General features: G+C 43.0%; 2 protein-coding genes across 6 annotated transcripts in view; one reads left to right on the top strand and one right to left on the bottom strand.

The window, feature by feature from the left end:
* LOC144770793 (uncharacterized) overlaps positions 1-12,330 on the top strand; it is a 315,531-nt gene that overhangs the window by 135,931 nt on the left and 167,270 nt on the right. The window contains exon 3 of one of the 3 annotated variants that reach the window (XM_078655550.1): positions 6,724-6,853. The exons of the other annotated variants lie outside the window; for them this stretch is intronic. The gene's annotated coding sequence lies outside the window, so the exon portion shown is untranslated. The remainder of the gene's footprint in view (positions 1-6,723; positions 6,854-12,330) is intronic. 3 annotated transcript variants of the gene reach the window in all.
* The window catches only part of LOC144770792 (phospholipase A2 inhibitor 25 kDa subunit-like), a 248,743-nt gene that overhangs the window by 168,639 nt on the left and 67,774 nt on the right, over positions 1-12,330 (bottom strand). For 2 of the 3 annotated variants that reach the window (XM_078655547.1, XM_078655549.1), the window contains exon 3: positions 6,467-6,505. The exons of the other annotated variant lie outside the window; for it this stretch is intronic. In XM_078655547.1, the coding sequence (XP_078511673.1) occupies positions 6,467-6,505 (39 nt within the window). The remainder of the gene's footprint in view (positions 1-6,466; positions 6,506-12,330) is intronic. 3 annotated transcript variants of the gene reach the window in all.

The following is a 12,330-nucleotide window of genomic DNA, read 5'->3' as shown; positions in this document are numbered from 1 at the left end:
GCAGAGGATTGCGGGTTTTTTGGCAACGTGCCTTATCCACGGTTTAATAACGCTGCCTTTTGCTTTATATAAGTTTTCAAATTGTATGAAATATATACCAATAGGTCGTTATGAACCTTTAGGTAGTGCTTTTCTTCATGAGGTCTGGTCGCTTCCATACACATACAGATGTTTCAAAGATGATCAAGAAGTTTATCTGAATGGAGAGGAATGCACTGAGACGCCAGATCATTCACTAATGTGTAGGCACATACAGTTACACGGTTCATGCAACAAACACCGACCAAATATGGCTTGCGTGTTGCAAGGCACGCCAGTTCCTGCTATCATCCCCACGTTCAAGTTGTTGGAAAATGGTAGTTATTTGATGCTCAATAATGAAGATTGTTCTGGGTTAATTAAAAGTATTCCTTTTATCGTAACAGTAAGTGAACGGGTTATTTGCTGCAGAAATGTTCTATTTCCTCCCACACATGAACATAGGGAGTTTTCAATCTGGCCACAAATACCAACCTTGGGAGCAGATTTCAACGGCATGGCAAGAATAAGAGCTCTTTTGTCTCAGAGAGAGGTGGCCTTGAGTTCGGCCCGTGAAACTTTCGTGCTTTACATAGCGAACACCCGTACAGAGGTGGAGACCCTTTTCAATACTGATTCGCCTTTCCATTTCAGCAAGATGGTTCGGACTATCTTTAACGCGTCCTCCACAAAGGGCCTGGCGCACTTTTTTAAAGTTGTTACCAGTGGTCTCATGACTTCATTTGAGAAAATCTTTGGAGTCATCCCTGCTTTCTTTCATTCTATTTTTTCCACTGTGCTTGGTGGATTCCCATTTTTACTTGCATTACCAGCGGACGCTCTTGTGCTTTTTTACATTTTTAAATATGGATGTCCCTCCTGTGCAAGCTCCCGCCCTGCAGCTGCTGACGCTGTTCCGCAATCGCATGCTTGAATATTATGGCACAATGCCGTTGGCGATATTAAGCACGGCATATGGATTATCTTTTCGATTCTCCTACTTCACCTGTGTCCAGCCTGTATTTCACTGCCTGACCTGTGATTTCGATTGGGCCATTGATTTGTGTCTATGCGGACCGGTTTCTCCTGACGTCGATTTTAATCAGCTGATGACTCCTATCATTACTCACGAGTTGGTTTGTCCTGGCGAAAGGATTATGGCTGTGGCATTGATGCATGGACTAATTGGTCCCTGGAATTTACTGGCGGCAACACAGTCTTTCTTGGAACAGAGCTTTCTTGAAAACCCACCGAGCTGTCCTCTGATGGTGATAGAGGATCCGGTGCTGGGAGAGCACGTATGTTCTTTTCCGCTTTTAAATTGGATGGCTGAACTCTTTTCGGATGAAGACGGTGACTTCCTATTGGAGGCTGTTGCAGCTTATTTTGCATACACAGTTATGTCATAGACCTTTTTCATGTTTGATATGCTGAGTACTAGCATTTCATTGACAATTCATTGACTTATTTGTCAAGTTTTTATTATTTAGCTTGCCTATTGGCTTAAGACTCGATAAAGTAGTTGGCTGTTTTATTTTTCTTTAGCATTACATTTTCCTAGTTTTTAATGTTTTACCTTGCGGACCGTCCACATATAAAGTTGCAATCTGCTCTCATGAGATGGCACTTCTATTATCTTATTCAGTTCATTTCCGGATCATGGGGAGGTGTCATCTAGATCCTGGATATCTTTACACCGTGTGAAGTTAGCATGGGCTCATTACCGGTTTAAACGCCATTTTTCCTATTTTGCAACTTCTGCACACGACACTTAGTTGTTGCTTTAGCTTTCAACCTAGTAGTTCATCGTGGTTTACATGAGAATAATATGTTATTGCTCTACTATCTGCTTTGCTTGTTAAACTATATCTGTACAGCGAGTGCTGAAGTTTCAAGAACAACACAATACAGAATTGTTATGAGGTCTGATCTCCACGACATGAGGCGGGTTTTATATTGCTTTGCCGAACACACATACACAACACTTGATGCGGTTCACATGAAGAGAGAGCTGGTGTATGCTGATGTGATTCCTTCAAATCTAAGACACTAAACTATGGGCACGCCCTAAACCAACACAAAGAGACCTTCTTAGCAAATAATATAATATGTGTATTAGGGAGGGTGAGATATAAGCAGCCGCGGGCCGTGGAGGGAGTTACGGTGGGGCAGGGAGGCGGGGAGGGGGAGGGGCAGGGTGGAGCCCTCTCCACCCTGCCCCTCCCCCTCCCCGCCTCCCTGCCCCACCGTAACTCCCTCCACGGCCCGCGGCTGCTTATAAGTGTTGCTAACTCTTATTCATTTACAGCATGTTAACATACTGTCACCATTCGCTTTTTATGTACTACTAACTATACTGGTAATTTTGCTACTGATAATATGTGTACTTGTATAATCTAAGATACTACGCCTGAGAAGACGGCATTAGTAAATAAACATTTCAAATACACATGTGTTCTTCTTAACTCCATGTTCTGGTTTCTAAGAACTATATAACGACCGAGTGTTCATGAGTTCCACGTATCCTGAAGTACTATAAGTTCATATTCTGGATTGTCTAAACATTGAGAGTTTGTTATATCCAATGTGACACTGTACCTAGCTTGCTAAGCGGTTTTTGATTACTAAGGTGAGTTTTGGGGCACCCTAATTCGCCGAGGTTCCAATCCTCTGTGCACAGTTCTCTGTGAGAACAGAAACCCTGCGACAGGGGCACCCCTGAGCCTTGCTGGAGCTTCATCACACTTGCGATACAACTCCAGAAATGCGCCACCTTTACGGCACAGATACGTCACGCATCTGTGCTGTTTTTGCCCCATGATGCGCCGCATTGTAAATGCAGCACACCATAGGTGGCGGAACAGCGGCACAGGATGACTAACACATCCCTGGTGATGCGCCAGTCATCATAAATCTATCCCTATGCTTCTTATCTTGTTAGAGATGAACCGCCATATGTATCATCAAAGTTTTTTGCATTTCCTAAATAGCGAACTTTAAGGAATAAATAGCGATTCTTTACCATTCCTAGTTTGCGATGAGCTATTTGCTAATTACAAATTACTCATTCATTTCCATGGAGCAGGAGGCCCATACGAATGAAGGTGCAATTTGCGATTAGCAATTACCTCATCGGAAATTACGAATTTTTCCGAGGGTGCAGGGGTGTCTCAAGAACACCCTGCTGCACCCCTGAAAAAGAAATTTGGGGGCATATGGCGCACATAAATTTTGAAAACATTCCTTTACCTCAAAAACGATTTTCAACTCATAATTTGAAAACACTGCCCACGGGGAAATGACTTAAAATATCCTCAAGACACATGAAAGTCTTTTTTTAAAGCCTTTGCAACTTTTTTGGGTCACTTTTAACATGACTATGTAACTCAAACAGTCAAAATCTAAATTTACCATGCACAGGTGGGAGCATATTTACAAGGAATTTGCTCCACGGGGAAAGGTCTTTTAATTTAATATTGGAAAAATAACATCAGAGACACTGAAATGCCTTATAAAGAAGCATACACCATTATGTCCTTGTCATAAATTTTAAAAGCCTTCATTTTCCCCAAAAACGATTTTCAAGTCATAATTTAAAAACACTCCACATGGGGAAATGACTTAAAATGTCCTTAAGACACATGAATGCGTTTTTTGATTGCCTTTGCAGCATGTTTCGGTCACCTTTAACATGCCTATGTAACGCAAACATTTAAAATCTAAATTTGCCATGCACAGATGGGAGCATATTTACAAGCAATTTGCTCCACAGAGAAACTTCTTACATTGAAATGGGAAAAATAACATTAGAGACTCTCAATTGCCTTATAAAGAAGCATACACCATTATGTCCTTGTCATAAATATTAAAACCATTGCTTTTCCTCAAAAACGATTTACAAGTCATAATTTGAAAACACTCCACAGCTCCTATGCACATAAAAACCCTGTCAGTACTAATACTTCACATTTTCTCCAATTACAATTTCTCAAAGAAACAAAATCTATTTGTAAAACACTTCAGACAAACCAACATTTGAAAAACACAACTTTCTTCATAATTTTCTCCTTAAAGCACACTATTTTCTATCTTAATTAAAGAAATCTTTTCTCACCTTAGCAAATACTTTGAGTTTCAAAACAGTCTCAGAAACACACCAATTTGTCTTCAGCAGAGCAAAAGGTATGCACTCCAGAGTCTGCAGCTATCAAAAGCACAGAAATTCTGTAATTCTTCACACATATCTCTCATGTCACCCAATCAAAACTCTTCCCTCACTTTTTTTCAAATCAAAACCCTTCCCCCCTCTGCCCCCTCTCTGCTTTTTCTGCATAGCAACCACCTCTTGCAAGACCTCTGGTGTTTCCAAGTTCACACAACAATGTTGCAATTGAACTCTGAACTCTCAGTGCTCCTGCATATCCAGTGCATACTTTCATTTAATGATTTTTTCTTCGCCACTCAAAATACATCTTTCAACGAACTCATCCATGCACCCTAACTTTCTGTTTTCAGCAATCAAAATCCACCAATCACTCTTACTGCTTCATTAACACAGAAACTCCTCAGTTTTTTTCATTTTACACTCTCATTTTTTCAACTGCCATTTCATTGCCACACTTCATCTGACTGCAGGAGAACCTTCTCTCGCCATGTTTTCTGTCTGGATTGTTGGACATAGTTACATCTATTGGGCTCAGAGGTACGCTGAAAACAGGAATTTACCTAACCTCAATTTACAAGATGTGGAAATTAAGTGGTTTGGTCACAGAGGATTAAAATGTCACCAATTGATACCATTCGTGAAAACCTTTATGCATTTGCCAAAACCTGACCTGTTAATTGTGCACTGTGGAGGTAATGATTTGGGCACTTTGACTGGGGTAGGTCTGGAAATGCTTTTAAAGGACACCTTTGAGCAATTGATGGCACTTTTTCCTCAGACTGCCTTGGTATATTCAAATATATGCCAAAGACAAAAATGGAGGTGGTCGAACCAATTTTGTCCACAAATTGAGAAATCGAGGAAGCATGTAAACAAATCTGTTTCAGCTTACATGAGAGACCATGGAATGGGCTCCCTGTACAACAACAACTTGCGTTACTACATGCAAGATATCTACAGAGGAGATGGAGTTCACTTCTCAGATGAGGGCAACAGAATTTTCACTCTGAATTTAAGACTGTGCATTGGTACCTACTTATAAGTACCTAAATGTACCATAAACCCAAAAGCTCTTCTCAGAGCTACCCTACATCTGATCACTCACAATTATTATTTTAGTCTAACTTTTTTCACTAATTTTCAAGAAAGTACGCTCCCCAGAACGCTTCCCTGTTCGCGAACCGGGCGCACTCCACGCAAAAAAAACGATATGTTGTTTTTTTTGCCCTGCGAGACCCTTTTAAAGCCTCCACATCAAACCTAGGGGGTCAGGGAGGATCTACTATGCCCCCTTATGGTCATTTGCCCCTTCGCTTTGGCCTCCTCTTGTCTCTCGATCCTACCGAGAGACAAGATGGCGGCCGCTACGGACTGTTTGGAATGTTTACAGACGCCGAAGAACCAATCAGCTTCGCAAAGCTCCGTAACGCGAAAAGTACACGAAGCAGAGCGCTGTTACAGATATATATCTTTTTTTGAACGTTAATTTCTCAAAATCCACTGGAGCACATATATTGAGACCTAGCAAAGGCACATCGGGCTACCAGTCCCTACAATTTTGCCAAGTTTCGTGCAAATCCATTCAGCCGTTCGATTATTATTATTATTTTTTTTTTTTGCCCCGCGGGGCCCTTTTAAAACCTCCACATCAAACCTAAAGGGTCAGGGAGGATCTACTATGCCCCCTTATGGTCATTTGCCCCTTCGGTTTGGCCTCCGCTTGTCTCTCGATCCTACCGAGAGACAAGATGGCGGCCGCTACGGACTGTTTGGAATGTTTACAGACGCCGGAGAACCAATCAGCTTCGCTTCACAAAGCTCCGTACTGCGTAAAGTCCGCGAACCGGAGCGCTGCCCGGTCCGCTGTTACAGATATATATCTTTTTTTGAACGTTAATTTCTCAAAATCCACTCAAGCACATATATTGAGACCTACAAAAGGCACATCGGGCTACCAGTCCCTACAATTTTGCCAAGTTTCGTGCAAATCCATTCAGCCGTTCGGGCTAAAAGTGAGGCCAACCGCCCTATGGAAAACTCAATGTTTAAAACACGTTTTGGGACCCCCCTTTTTTCTCGGCCCCCCCTTGACGAACCCCCCCCAAATTTTCAAGGGCTGCTCGGAAACAAAATGTGCCATTTTCCTGAAAATTTCAGCCAATTCCGTCCACAAACGCCAAAGTTATTAGACATAGAATTTTCAAAAATCCCATAGGGAAAAAATCCTAACTATATATACCTACTGGCGACCGCCAGTAGGTAATATATTTTTTTTTTACTTACCACTGGTCACTGAGGAGTGTGTTGATCTAGTTGAAGAATCTACAAGAGAAAGATAACCCAAACCATTACTGCTGCTGGTCATTTACTTAAATACTCAACTGTTTAAAGAGTATATTATATTGAATTCATAGTCAGCATAGAGAGAGGCAAATTACCACACACATACAGGTAAGGCTTGGTCTAGGGGCGGGAAGGAAAAAACACTAAGTATAGTATGGGAAACTAGAACCGTTGTAACCATTTGCTTATTGTTGCAGGTGTGCCCTCCCAGTCCAGAAGAATATTGGTGAGGTCATCAGTGTGGCAGTCTCTATTGTTTTTCCCAGTTGGAAGAATTTTACGTAGAGCACCTTTGGTCATTCGCTACCACGAAATCAGGAATTCCAGGTACTGCTTCTTGACAGATTGAAGTGCTTTCAATTACCTTCCGTTCGGGCGATATGGCTGAGGGTTTTGATGTTAAGACCCTGGCCTCTATCTTAGAAGGGTTGCAGAAGCAATTAAGTGAGACTAGCAAGGAGGTGAGAAATCTAATCAGGAGGCAAGCTATTTGCGTCAGAGGATAGATGAATTAACTGTCAGTCCCAGTCCCAATTTTGGTGGACAAAAGTCTCAAACGTTTGCTCATTCACCTTCTTCTTCTGAATTAACTACTCAAGTTGTTCATGCCATGTTGCCAACCATCCCTTTGCCCCCCAGAGAGATTTCAGGGAGATCCCCATAAGGCTCAGGTTTTTATAACACAGTGCTCTTTACATTTTTTGTGCAAGCCCATTATATTTAAGGAAGACCAATCGAAAGTGGCGTTCACGCTGTCTTATCCGAGTGGCGATGCTTCGGCATGGTCCATGCCGTTGGTTACTACTAAGGATCCTGTTTTATACAATTTTGAAGAGTTTTTACAAATCTTTGATCGTAGAAACATCTCGCAGACCACCGATAACGAGTTACTTGATCTGAAACAAGGAAACAGAGAGTTGGTGGCTTATTTGGCACAATTTAATAAACTGATTTTGGAAACTAATTGGCCAGAGGCAAAGAGGGCGTACATTTTTTATAGGGGTCTGAAGGATGAGCTGAAAGATGGGTTGGCCCAGATTCCAAAAAGACCAAGTTTCTGAGCTAATAGACTTAGGGCCAGATGTAGGTAGGCATTTACCGGTCTGTAACGGCCGAATTCGGCCGTTACGACCGGTAAATGGAATTTGAGATGTAGGGGGCATATTTTTACAGAATCGGTAAATTTACCGATCGGTAAATTTACCGATTCTGTAAAATACAGAATCGGTATTTTTACCGATTCGGTAAATTTGATATGTAGGTGGGACTCTTCTGAGTCCCACAAGCCTTACCGAATCGGTATTTTACCATCAAATTCAATTTGATGGTAAAATACCGATTCCGGTGTGCATGCACATGTGTGCATGCACACCTGTGCCATATGACAGCCAGACCTGCCCTTAGGGCAGGTATGCCTGCCACATGGCACCCGAACCTGTTTTGGGGGTGCTAGAGGGTGTCAAAGTGACACCCCCTGCACCCTTGTGAAATTTGGTATTTAACGATTCGGTAAATACCAAATCGGTAATGCCCATTCATTCCTATGGGCTTTAAAGCCCATAGGAATGAATGGGCATTACCGATAGGTATTTACCGAATCGGTAAATACCGACTTTTACAGATTCGGTAAATCCACATCTGGATTTACCTACATCTCCCTCCTTATATTTTACCGATTCATAAATACCGAATCGGTAAAATTCGGTATTTATGAGTCGGTAAAATATATTTACCTACATCTGGCCCTAGGTCCTTCAAATTGATCAGCATCAATCAGAAAGACGAAGTGAACGCCGGAAAGAAACAAGGCCAATCCCACCCAGATTTGATCGAATTCGAAATGAAGGAGTAAAGGTTAATGAGGAAGTGGCAACTGAAGAACCCATGCAAATTGGCTCAGTTCGAGGTCCTCTTAGCAAAGAGGGAAGAGAAAAAAGGCGATTGGGCAAGTTGTGTATGTATTGTGGTGGTTCGGGACATTTTGTAAAGGAATGCCCTAAAAAGCCATAGACAAATCAGTGGGTAAAAGACAAGCTCCACCAGTAGACAGAGTTGCTCTGGTGGGAGCTGCTAAGGAGGCAACTCCTAACCCTCAATTGTTGGCTAATACCTTGCAGTTGTCACCCCCTCATTTAATAGTTTCCAGTCAGATATCTTTTGGAAACGCTAGGATGGAAGAAAATGAAGTCATGATTGATTCTGGGGCGACTGGGAATTTTTGTGACATCCAATTTGCCAAGACATTGGGTATTCAGTTTGTGAAAAAGATGAAACCAGAACCACTTCGTGCAGTGGATGGTACCAACCTTTCCTCTGGCCCAATAACCTTAGATATCAAAGTGATTATAGTGTTTGGCCCAGGAGAACATCGAAGTTACTATGTTTTAATTTAATTGATGCCCCACAGTTTCAATTAATTCTGGGGTTTCCTTGGCTCACAGAACATAACCCCAGGATTGATTGGGCTAAGAGATCAATAGAATTGAGTTCAGACTATTGTTTGTACTTCTTCAAATCAGAACTAGAGATTTCTAAAAATAGACCTAAAAAACTCTTCGAAAATCTGAATCAACAATCGAACAGACTGGCCAAATCTTCACTCCTAACATCAACCTCACAGCTAAGTAGTGACAAATGTTCCTAATTCTTCACAGCAAAAAGGAATTCCCTCCAACTTGAACTCAATATGGCTGAGAGCACTTTAGCCACCCCAAAGAGCAGTCAAGCTACTAACTTGCGACTAAATAAGCGATCTCTTCCCAAAAACAACTCTCACTGGTCCAACTTCATATGTTATGATATCAATGATATCACCAAAATTCTAACAACTACTAAACTCAACAACCACTTCCATAACCCTATCCCTGCAAAGTGCCTACCCCACATCTATCATATTATAGCCCCTCTTGGACCAAGATCATAAATGCCTCGCCTGCCTAAAATCTGGTCAAGTTACTCCTATCCTAAAAATCCGACAGCTAGCAACTCCGACCCCAGCAACTTCAGTCCAATAACCAACATCCCTATGCTAGCAAAGGTCTTGGAAAAATGGGTTCAACAACAACTGAACTTACACATCACAAATTTCAATCTATTGAACATACACCAATCGGGCTTCAGACATGGCCATAGCACTGAGACAGCCATCCTACAAATAGTAGACGACGCGCTCTTAGCTCTTGACCGCAATGAAACATGCCTACTAGTCCTGCTTGACCTTTCATCAGCCTTCGATAAGGTCAACCACGACAAACTTCTAAGAAGACTAGAAGACAGGATGAGATTTTCTGCCACAGTCCTTCTATGGTTCAAATCCTTTCTGGAAAATAGAACACAATCATTCATGACCAACAAAACCCTCTCTCTATCTTCACCCAACCTACTAGGAGTACCTCAAGGCTCTACCTTGTCTCCCACTCTATTCAATTTATATGTTGAACCACTCACTGATCTACTACAGCAGGCTTGCATCTCCTACCACATGTACGCGGAAGACACCCAACTTTTCATCAAAATCACATCCATTGAAGAGATAAAGTTAATGAATCTAGCTCTAGAAAAAAAACCTACAATGGCTAACAACCAACTTCTTCTAGTTAAATTCACAAAAAAATGAATTTCTCTTAATCTCCCCTCCCAATAACTCTTAAGAAATAAAGGAATGGACTAAAATGCTCACCGCCCTGAATTGCACCCCAACGCTGGTGGACTCTACAATTTCACTTGGGGTCACACTGGATAAGAATCTTAACATGCAAGCTCACATTAACTTGAATCCGAAACCGGTCCCAGGATGCTTGTTTCCGGTCCAGGGAAGACATGGCTTGGCAGTTCGGGCTGTACTGTTCCCATGAGGCACAGGGTCAGACTGATTTGCATATAGCCATGTCTGAACTGGGGTGGCTGAGTGAACTAAAGAATGGTGATGGATTAAACCCAGGACAGTTGACTGGGGGTGAGTGTTTGAATTGTACAAACGCTCCGTCCATCATCTCCTTTGTATCGCTTTGTTCGCCCTAAGTGTGGCAGGGTATGCTCAGACGTGAGTCCCTTGTTCACTTGGCCACTGGATTCAAGATAGCCTGGCTGATGAGGATTATGAATCCGAAACCGGTCCCAGGATGCTTGTTTCCGGTCCAGGGAAGACATGGCTTGGCAGTTCGGGCTGCACTGTTCCCATGAGGCACAGGGTCAGACTGATTTGCATATAGCCATGTCTGAACTGGGGTGGCTGAGTGAACTAAAGAATGGTGATGGATTAAACCCAGATCAGTTGACTGGGGGTGAGTGTTTGAATTGTACAAATGCTCCATCCATCATCTCCTTTTGTATCGCTTTGTTCGCCCTAAGTGTGGCAGGGTATGCTCAGACGTGAGTCCCTTGTTCACTTGGCCACTGGATTCAAGATAGCCTGGCTGATGAGGATTATGAATCTGAAACCGGTCCCAGGATGCTTGTTTCCGGTCCAGGGAAGACATGGCTTGGCAGTTCGGGCTGCACTGTTCCCATGAGGCACAGGGTCAGACTGATTTGCATATAGCCATGTCTGAACTGGGGTGGCTGAGTGAACTAAACAATGGTGATGGATTAAACCCAGATCAGTTGACTGGGGGTGAGTGTTTGAATTGTACAAACGCTCTGTCCATCATCTCCTTTTGTATCGCTTTGTTCGCCCTAAGTGTGGCAGGGTATGCTCAGACGTGAGTCCCTTGTTCACTTGGCCACTGGATTCAAGATAGCCTGGCTGATGAGGATTATGAATCCGAAACCGGTCCCAGGATGCTTGTTTCCGGTCCAGGGAAGACATGGCTTGGCAGTTCGGGCTGCACTGTTCCCATGAGGCACAGGGTCAGACTGATTTGCATATAGCCATGTCTAAACTGGGGTGGCTGAGTGAACTAAAGAATGGTGATGGATTAAACCCAGATCAGTTGACTGGGGGTGAGTGTTTGAATTGTACAAACGCTCCGTCCATCATCTCCTTTTGTATCGCTTTGTTCGCCCTAAATGTGGCAGGGTATGCTCAGACGTGAGTCCCTTGTTCACTTGGCCACTGGATTCAAGATAGCCTGGCTGATGAGGATTATGAATCCGAAACAGGTCCCAGGATGCTTGTTTCCGGTCCAGGGAAGACATGGCTTGGCAGTCCGGGCTGCACTGTTCCCATGAGGCACAGGGTCAGACTGATTTGCATATAGCCATGTCTGAACTGGGGTGGCTGAGTGAACTAAAGAATGGTGATGGATTAAACCCAGATCAGTTGACTGGGGGTGAGTGTTTGAATTGTACAAACGCTCCGTCCATCATCTCCTTTTGTATCACATTAACTTGATGGCTAAAAATGCCCGCTTTCACCTCAACTATCTAAGAAAAATTAAGCCATTTATCGAGATCCCTGACCTCAAAACTGCAGTTCAGGCCTTAGTTATCTCAAGGCTAGAGTATGGTTGCTCCCCCCTCTCTGGGCTTCCCAATACTTTTCCCCACCTCTAAAAGCCTGCCTCAACGCCACAGCTAGACTCATTACAGGATCAAGGCAATTCGACCACATATCGCCACACCTGAAGGCACTCAACTGGCTACCCTGCGAAGCCCATATTCACTTAAAGATTGCTTGTATTACTCATAAGGCATTACACCACAGTACCCCGCAGTTCCTAGCCCAAAAACTTACTCTATCTGGAGGAAACAGACATTCCAGGAGCACAGATAACTTACTCCTGAAACCCGCAAGGTTCAACAAGACTAAAACCACCAACAGAGCATTCTCTGGAGCGGCGCCAAGAATCTGGAACTCGCTTCCG

Source organism: Lissotriton helveticus, chromosome 7 (genome assembly GCF_964261635.1).
Source record: "Lissotriton helveticus chromosome 7, aLisHel1.1, whole genome shotgun sequence".
In the NCBI taxonomy this organism is placed as follows: Eukaryota; Metazoa; Chordata; class Amphibia; order Caudata; family Salamandridae; genus Lissotriton; species Lissotriton helveticus.
This window is presented reverse-complemented; position numbering and strand designations above follow the sequence as displayed.